The sequence below is a fragment of the Musa acuminata genome, chromosome BXJ3-10 (genome assembly GCF_036884655.1).
Source record: "Musa acuminata AAA Group cultivar baxijiao chromosome BXJ3-10, Cavendish_Baxijiao_AAA, whole genome shotgun sequence".
Lineage (NCBI taxonomy): Eukaryota > Viridiplantae > Streptophyta > Magnoliopsida > Zingiberales > Musaceae > Musa > Musa acuminata.
In genome coordinates, this window is record NC_088358.1 from 21,390,240 (window position 1) to 21,400,453 (window position 10,214).

Consider the following 10,214-nt stretch of genomic DNA (forward strand, 5'->3'; position numbering starts at 1 on the left):
TGTGTTGGGATTTACAATATATATTGTACCCGATGAGAGTATTAGTAAACAAATATGATTGGCCAATTGGAGACTCAACAGGCAAAGCCAAGTTATCCAAAAAAAAAAAAAAAGACAAAAGAATGATGAGAGAAAATATTTCCTCTAACTACATACAGCGAAGACAGGACGACTACTATAAATAAAGGATTCTTGGAGTACCATCAAGTTATATGAATGACTCTTTGAGTTCTCACTTGGATCTGATGTATCTATGATATCATCTGAGGTATTTTTTTAAATTGAATGTTACTGAGATCTTAGTCGAATATGCCCATTGTACAAGTTTTGCAATAAGCATCAAAGATTTAGAAAAGTGGATCAGGCAATATCAAACTCAATGACCGGTTATTTATCAATAAGATTTTTTATCTTTTTATAGACAATAATAGAGGATTGATAATTAAGAGAATCTTTTTTATTAATGTAATCTTCTAAAGAATCTAATGTGTTCTTCGCTAACAATGTGTCCTTCGCTAACAAAGCATCGTTTTACACTCGAGTCTTGACCGAACAAAGTGCTCAACATATATAGCTTTTGTGGGCAAAATATATTCTTTGCTCGATGAACCCTGATCAAAACTATTTGATGTGTTCAACGTGGCCTTTGTAGTTAAAGTAAATCCTTATGCTTAATGCATTCTAATATATAAAATGTTTGATGTGATGTTAATGACAAAATATCTCCTTATACTAATGTGCTCTGACCAAAAGAAACAATAGACACACCTGATATGGCCTTCACAACTAAAGTATTACTTATACCCAATTCAACTATCCTGATATAAGAATTTCTATATTTGTAATGTACCCTATTCGAACAAATAATTAATTACTCCATGTAGGCGTTGCACATTGAAAAGAGTGATGATTAATTAGTTTATAATATTTTGATAATATGATGCTATGATAAACTTATATAAGATTACCCTTCATTAAGTATTGTATAGGAAGTTGTGTGTACTTGAGTATTAAGTATTGTAAATTTTGTATAATTAATATAACTAATAAGAGAATCATATAGTATTTTCTGAAAGTACTTTAATTGCAAATATAGATATTCCATAATATTACATATTGCATAATTTTTTTGCATTTTATAGACTAATAAAATTTATTATTTTGGCTGTCATCCATAAGGCAAAGTAAACTATTATATTATTGTGAACGTCCATTGCAAGCTAACATTATGTTATATCACTGTGGTTGTCAGTTGACTTTTACAAGATAAAATATTATCTATTACTATGATTGTGCTGCATACTCAGATAAAATTATAACATGATGTTATACTAGTTAGATCTATTGTAATAACATGTTCTAATAACATGATGTTAGGTCTATTATAATAGTTAATTAAGTATAGTAAAATGGAATGATTATCTCCCAAGTCGTTGCCCCCTCCACCATAGTTGGATGGTGAGGAAGAGGGGAGATGGGAAGAGGAGAAGAGAATGATTAATTAAGTATAGTAATATGTCAATATGATAGTATAATTAACTATCATAATACTTAGAAATTGAGAAAAAGAAGAGAAGTAAGAAGAAACGAAAATAAGAAGAGACAAAGATGAAGGAGATCGAGATAGGGTTGACGAATTCACTGACCCAAATCGATTTGTTGAATCGGTTAACTAATTCGAATTAGCTCAGTGAAAAAGTTTAAAATAATAATAATAATAATTTGTAAAGGAAGATAAAATTGATATTTATAAAAAAAAAAAATATCCCTCCCTAATTTTTCAATAAAAAACCACCGTCCGATAAATATCAATTAGTAATGACTTCTCTTGATAAATTACTTTTTAAAAAATCACTCTTGTCAATTTCAGTGAGATGTCATGTCGAAGAAAAGTCAATGCCTTCTAGATGTATGCTATTTGATTTTAGCAGTGTGTCGCTTGTAGCTAATAGCTACCAGCAATCATGTGGAATTAATTAATTAATTATATATATACAAGTTAAACAAATTAACTATTTGTCATATCGTAAAATTATTACGTATAATATCGAGCGGTGCACTTGTATAATTTTTAATTGGTTTTTTATATTTTATACTTGCGTAATTTGAAAATGACATATTTGTCATTACAATTTTCAATATAACGTATGTTCGTATGTGATAATCGCATTGTAAAAAACCAAGTAAACCATTTTTAATCATGATTAGCTTTAGTTTGTTTTAAGTTAAATAATTATATGAAAATATAATATATCTGAGTTTCAAAGTATAACAACATGAATTAGAGTTTGAAATGGATTTTGAACTTTTAAAGGAATATGCAAAGGTTTTGATCTATAAAATAAATACTTATAGGTGAGATTTGTTCAATGCGACAACATATTTGAATATCATGATATTTTAGTTTGTTGAAATTTCACAAATATAATTATAATTAAATAAAAATCTAACTAAATTGAGTTGAATTGAGTGATCCAATAATCTAATATTATCCAACTTCAAAATGCGAAAAAGATTATTTTATTCCATGTGACAATGCGTTGCAACTGCATAATCATTTGTACCCTTTTTCTAATCTATGGAGAGGTTAAAGAAAGATATAGAATTGATATCAACCATGATCTCATTTGTGATATTTAAATTACAAATAAAACATTTTCACTGAATAAAAAAAAGTTAATTTTTGAATAACTCTAAAACCGAATAAATCATGCTTATGATTCCTGTGAGTGAAAGTCGATTATTCTTGAAACGAGTTCATTTATTAATTTCTATACTTTATATCCTAATCTCCCTAAGAAATCAAGATTAAGTTTATGAATATCCAAAAAATCCAATCTTGATATCCTAATCTCCCCAAGGCATTGTTTTATTATTATTATTATTATTATTATTATTATTATTATTATTATTATTATTATTATTATAAAGTCAACCGTAAGCTGGTAACTTAACAACGTCATATTATTATTATTTTTATTAAAAAAGAAAATTCTTTCACAGCGCCCTCCTCGATGCTCATCGATGACGCCATGAATTATTGGCTCCGGCGAGTCAACACCTCAGCCAGCTAGTTGCTATTTATTGTGAACGAAGGGATGCATGCTAATGGTGTTGTATCGATCGGTCATGCTCCTCAATGCAATTTATTCTTTTGATGAAAATTCGATCGGTGTAGGCATTAAGCATCATACGTAAGTGTGCTCGAGGAACCACCACTTGGGGCATCGAGTCTTCTTCCCGAGAGTGCCGAGGCCTTTTCCCTGTTCGTCCTCGAGAGATGGCAATGGTTCTGGATACTTTCGTTTCGAGATACGTCAACGATGTGGCAGCTTTCGTGGAGGGAGAGATATGCAAAGTGCTGGGCGTGAAGAAGGAGATCAAGGCGCTGCAGGAGACGCTGGAGACGATCAGATGTTTCCTCCAGGATGCCGAGCAGAAGAGCCGCAGCGGGGATCCCGTCATGGAGCTCTGGGTGAGGAAGCTGAAGGAAGTCATGTACGACGCCGACGACGTCATCGATCTGTGCGTGATGGAAGGGGGAAAGCCCTTGGAGGTTCGGGCGTCGGCATCAGCCTCAGGGGTGGTAAGCCTTCCTTTCAGCTTCGTCTCTTCCTGCTTTCGGTGTACCAAATACCGCCATGAGATCGCAGGCCAAATCGAAGCAATCAATGATAGGCTGAAACGAATAGCGGCAGATAACTCCATCCTTGGAAATCTACAGCCCGCAAGCCAACAACTCCACCCTAAAAAACCACCTCCACCACGTGAGACGTCTCCCTTGGAAGTTGAGGAGGACATTGTGGGGGAACAAATCGAAGAAGCTGCCGACGATCTAATCAATCGCATGTTGGAGAACACCGAACAAAAGTGTCGTGTTTTTGGGATTGTTGGAATGGGTGGAATCGGGAAAACTACTCTGGCAAGTAAAATATATAATGATGGAAGGATCAAAGCAAACTTTCCTATCCAAACGTGGTTGTATATCTCAAAGGATTATACGGAGATCAAGTTACTCAGAGAGTTAATTCGGTGTGCAGGAGATGAAACCAAAGCAGAATCTTTTGAGGGAGAAAGCAGAGCAGAATTGGAACCCAAACTTGCCTCGCTCCTTACTAAAAAATTATTTCTCGTGTTGGACGACGTGTGGAGTCCAAATGTATGGACTGATTTCCTGAGGAAACCACTAAGTAAGGGAGCAGGTAGCAGCACGATCTTAGTTACCACTCGAATCGAAACAGTGTTAAGTGGTATGAAAGCCAGCTATATGCACCAAGCTGAGAAAATGGATGATAACAGCGGGTGGCTGTTGCTTGGGAAGACGGTATTCGAAGCTGGGGAGGAGGATGACATGCGTAGGTTGGAGGAAGTAGGTAGGAAAATTGTTAGAAAATGTGATGGACTTCCTCTTGCTATCAAAGCTATTGCAGGGGTTCTAATTTCCAAGGACAGAAGCACAGCGGAGTGGGAACAAGTCCTCGAGAATGACGCATGGAGTACGAACCGTCAGATCGACGAAGAAGTTCCAAGGGCTTTGCACTTGAGCTACGAGGATCTACCATCTCATCTGAAACAATGCTTTCTTTATTGCTCGTTCTTCACCTGGAAGGTTTTTCATTACAATGATATTATTCGGTTTTGGATAGCAGAAGGCCTTATCGTAGAAGCAGAAGGTAGGTTGATGGAAGATGTAGCTGAGGAGTACTATTGGGAACTAGTTTCGAGGAATCTTCTACAAGTGGATCCATCGTATATAAACAGGATCATGTTTTGTATCCATGACCATTTACGAGCGCTCGCTACATACTTGATGAAAGACGAAGGATTTTCGATTACAGTTGGTCAAAGATTAGATATAAAAGCCAACGCGAAGATTCGTCGGTTGTTGATATTTAACATGGGAATAAAATTAGTACTGTCGGATCACATCATAGAAAAGAAATGTTTGAGAACTTTAGTGATCAGAGACTCCCACTCAACCATCACAATTGAGGATAATGTACTCGAAGGGTTACCAAATTTACGAGTATTGGATCTTTGTAACACATCAGTCGAGAGAATTCCAAATTGCATCGGAGATCTATTGCACCTAAGATACTTAGATCTTGATATAACAAATATTCATGAGATACCGGAATCAATAGGGTGTCTTGTAAACCTTCAAACTTTGAATATCTCAGGATGTAAACACTTGTACAAACTTCCCATGACCATCACTAGACTATATAATCTAAGGAGTCTCGTTGTCGAAGACACTCCTCTAACTCATGTACCGAAGGGAATCGGGAAATTGATAAATATTAACATACTCCAAGGATTTGTGATCGGTCATGACAATCCGACGAACGAGGTGGACGAGACCGGGTGTGGATTAGAGGAGCTGCAACCTCTTTCCAAGCTAAGATATCTGAGTATATACAGGCTAGAGAGGGCAGTGACGGCAGCGTCGGCACTAGCGGAGAAACGTTCTCTTAGGGAACTAATTTTAAGTTGGATGCCACCAGAAGATGGGGAAGATGGAGATGCCACCGATAGTGGTGAGGATAGAAGAGCAACAACATGGAGAAAAGAGGAGCAAATCCAGATGGGAGCCGAGAAGATATGTAATGAACTCTCTCCTCCTTCAAGCTTACGAACTCTTGTCATCGTACGATTCCCGGGTCGACAATTCCCAAACTGGATGATGTCGTCCTCCCTGGGCGAATCACTCCCTAACCTGCAATACTTGTATCTTTCGGTGTTCCCATCATGCGCAGAGCTCCCTCCTCTGGGCATGCTGCCCCTGCTGAAATATCTTAAGATCATAGGAGCCAAAGCGGTCATGACCATTGGGCCTGAGTTTCTCGGCCACAGTTTCCCGGGAACTTGTGCATTTCCCAAACTTGAGTATTTGGAGATCAACGACATGCCCAACTGGGAAGAATGGTCACTATGCGGTGTGGAGGAAGGTGGTCACAGAACACACCTGAAGCTGTTTCCCAATCTAAAGGAATGTTGTCTCGTAGACTGTCCCAAACTGAGAGCTCTTCCAGAAGGCCTATCCCACGCTACCAACTTGAAGGAATTGCACATTTGGGGAGCTCACAACTTGAGAGAAGTAACAAAGCTCCGCTTGAGTTACAAGCTGTCTGTCACAGATAACAAGATGCTGAACAGAATATCCAACGTTGCCATGAAGTATCTGGAGGTGGAGGATTGCCCCAATCTAGAGTACGTGGATAATCTCGACAAGCTGCAGCACCTGGTCCTGACATGTCCGGAACATATGGATCAGCTTCCCCCGTGGTTATCCCGCTTAATTGATCAACAGCGCCCTAATTCTGCACAATGGAGTTTCCGCAAACTTGAAGTGTACTGCAACATAGTGCTGCTAAGGAGCTGTCTCGAGGGCAACGAGCATTGGAACATCATCCAACGGATTCCAGATGTCAAATTTCAAACTGATTCCGAAGAATACATGCGATACATCAAGGATCCATATAAGTATGACACAAATGTACCTCCAGAATAAGGGCATTGGTGTTCCTTGTAAGTCATTTTCTTGGTTCTATCCGATAACTTAGCTATATATGTGTGTATATATTCTCTTAATTCTTTTGTTGATTTCTTTGCAGGGTCAAAGAAAGGTCTCTGCGCCAGTTTATGCTTCCTTTATATAATATTTTGCGAATAAAGGTATTTGATGCCGGGATTTAATGGTTTCATCTTTTTATTATTTATTTATGATAAGTTTTGATTAACATATGAATCCCGGTGTTTATTGGACTGTGGGTTGCTTATATCAGATTATCATTAAGTTTTTCTGAGTGTGCGGTTGAAACATGATGGATCGGTTATTGATTAAATTATATAATTAATCTATTAAGATCACTGTATGTTTAGATTATTTTCTATGTTATTTGGATTGAAATATTGAGAATTCTTACCGAGTTGTTAAATCTATTGTACATCCTATCCTATGGGTTGATTTATCATGAATTAGATTATGTGATAATTATGAAATCTAGTTTATTTTGATTCTGCCCTTGCAATCAAAATCTACATAATTATAACATTGTACTATCCGCTGGATTGGAAGCGTTACACACCACCTCGTTCATCGTCTACCAGGTCAATAATGAATTCAGAAGCCACTCTGTTTAGTCATTGTGGTGTTGGGTTGCAGCAACCCTCAACTTCGTTCTCGGACCGACATATGGATGACCTTCTTTCTTAGTACATGGCATGGAATGCATTCCATGACCTCGTTTATTACATTCATATTTTTCCTTCTCATGTAAATGTATTCGGGATCAATATATATTCGTTCGTTGGAAACCTGAAATTAATATGATTTAGCTGGTCTTAGTTACTCTTTGGAACACTTGTAAACTTTTAACTCTGTTCCATTGGAAACATGAAATTAATATGAATCCGCAGCGAAGGTTGGAGGCCATCAGATGTTAAGTTCAAGATATTGAGCGGTAGGAGCACCGCCACCGAGCTACGAGGATTTACCATCTCATCTGAAACAAATTTTTCTTTATTATTCTTTCCCTACGAAGGTCTTTCTGTATTACAAGAATATTGATCCATTTTGGATGGCCGAAGGCCTTATTGTAGAACGAGGAGGTAGGTAGGTTGATGGATGCAAACTTGATGAGTTTAAGTTGGATGCCACCGGAAGATGGGGGAGGAGGAGGAGAGGGAAAGTGACAAGCCCAAGGAAGGTTTAGGGAACAGTTCATTGACTAGAAAGTTCGTGGACTTGGAACCAATTCACAGACCTAAACTGATTTAAAGTTTTATGAGGACAAAATTGGTATTAAAAAAAGAAGAAGTGTCCATACTACCTAATAAAAAATGATTCTAAGAGTGTCCTAACCCTAAGAGTGTCCTAACCCTTATTTCTATGTTTTTTTATTATCTAATAAAAATAAAGTGTCTTTCAATAAATTATCATATTCTATTGAGATTGATAATCCAAAAACTAATATCTTTTGGATTGTTACAAAAATAACCGGAATATCATCTTCCGAGCATTTAACCAAACATGTTAAATCGATCCAGCAAATGTCAAAAATTATTTCTCATCGTCTCTTCAATCTTCATAACGTCTCATTTGATTATTTATTTATTTTTAATTATTTTGTGTCTCCAACAATGATAGATGCTTTAATGATTAAGAAGAGAACAACAACAACAATAATAATAATAATATAATTAGATTTAAAAAAATATTAGAATTAAATAGTAAATTGAGGATATTTATATCCATTTTGATAACTTTTGATATGTTAAGAATATCAAAAGTTATCAAAATAAAATTGTTTGATAGCAAAAATGAATTGAATATAAATCTTCTACTTTTATTTTATTTTTATTCTATATTTTATTATCACGTGAATGTTAGATTTGAATTAAATTATACCACCTATTTTAAATAGTTGATAGTGGGGGCATAGTTTTTAATAGTGGAGGCATCTATTTTAAATATTTAAATTATTACTTGTCATACAAGACTCACACTATACTTCAAGAGTATAGTTTTCGATTGTATGAATTTATTGGGACAATGTCAATTTTCTTAGAATTATACTTTTTGAAATATTTTTAGAATGCTCATACTTCAAAAAAAATTCTAAAAAAACGTTTCTAGTCTTATGAAAAAAATCATTTTATCTCTTTTTTCATTGGATCGTTAACGCCTTCATCGTCCCATTGCCACCGCTAGCCGTCCCCTCCACTGCATACAAGCAAGATTGTCTCTTTCGTTATAGCCCTCATGTGAGAGTTGATTCTGGACGAATATTATTATCATATATCATTACCATTAGGTTATGATGAGGGCGATAGCCGATGAGTTAAACTAGGCGGAGGGAACAGAAAGGATAAAATTATTATTTAGAAAAATTCTGTTTTGAATTTTTTTTAAAATAGAAGCGCTATGAGAAATTAAAAAAAAAAAAGAATCGCTATGAGAAATTATCATTTAGAAGCTCTGTTTCGAATTCGTTCCTTTCCAATATTTCGCCATCCGTCCTCTGCGCCGAGTCGCTGGTTATACACAGTTGTTTCACAGATTCTTTGAATCGACTCCTTGCAGATTTTTCCAACTCAGCAAACACAGCTGTTCAGCGTGTCCTGCGGTCTCTGTTTCCGAGACTTCGCCATGCGACTCCTCCGTCCACTCCGTTGAGCTGCTGGGTCTCATCTTCATCTCAAACTTGAACAGTTGCACACACTTCCCAGATACCGCGACTTCTACTTCCGAGATTTCGCCATGTGACTCTGCCGTCTTCTCTGCGGAGCTACTCGTCTTATTTGTCTCAGATCTCGGAAGAATAAGAAAGTAGATGATAAGGTAATCTGATTTCTGACGGCTACTGCATGGATCACCTTAGGAAACAATTCCATGTTGTTCCTCGGCCGATTAACTTCTGTCGTTAGGGGCCGGGCCGCTCGTACGATTTCATGACTCGGCCAATGACCGGAGATTTCTGGTATCTAATGCAACAAAACATGCACAGAGGAAAGAAACATCGATACTGCTGCATGCGAGCGCGCTCTCATCTTTAAATTAAAGCTACCGCTTTGAATGCAGACAGACGAGCGTTCCGTTTTTTGTGTTTCGCTTGCCAACGATAACCGGTGAAGGTAAGACTCCATCCTTGACATTTGTCGTAATTTTGTTTGCAGGCGTGGTTTGTTTTAGCCTTTTTTTTCTACTGATGATGCTGCTCTTGGATACAAATATATTTGTGCTCAAGGAACACTTGTCCGTGCAAACAACACATCAAACTTTCCTTCTGAATGGTGTGGCATTTCCTTGGTTGGTGTCGTAACAGAGTTTCTGGAGGGAGAGATATGCAAGGTGCTAGGTGTGAAGAAGGAGATCAAATCGCTGACGGAAAACTTGGTCAAAATCAGATGTTTGATCCAAGATGCAGAGCGGAAGAGGCGTGGGAGCGCCGTCATTGACAACTGGGTGAGGATGCTGAAAGATCTCATGTACGATGCCGATGATCTCATCGATCTCTGCACGATCGAAGGTGGGAAACTGCTGGAAGCTCCGCCGGCATCAGCGTCAGCGGTAAGCTCCCCTCTCAGCTTTGTTTCCTCTAGCTTTAAGTGCACTAAATACCGTCATGAGATCGCTACCAAAATCGAAGCACTTAATGCTAGACTGAAAGAAATGGCCGAGTTCAATGCCTTGGTGCCTGAGATAGTGTCGG

The 10,214-nt window shown here is 37.2% G+C and overlaps 1 protein-coding gene across 1 annotated transcript; it reads left to right on the forward strand.

Moving 5' to 3' along the window:
• Window positions 1-3,082: 3,082 nt before the first annotated feature.
• LOC104000578 (putative disease resistance protein RGA4) lies at window positions 3,083-6,748 on the forward strand. Its single transcript, XM_065169707.1, has 2 exons — window positions 3,083-6,528; window positions 6,615-6,748. Exon 1 carries the CDS (start codon window positions 3,281-3,283, stop codon window positions 6,509-6,511), a length of 3,231 nt encoding a protein of 1,076 aa, XP_065025779.1. The 5' UTR covers window positions 3,083-3,280; the 3' UTR covers window positions 6,512-6,528; window positions 6,615-6,748.
• Window positions 6,749-10,214: the final 3,466 nt, after the last annotated feature.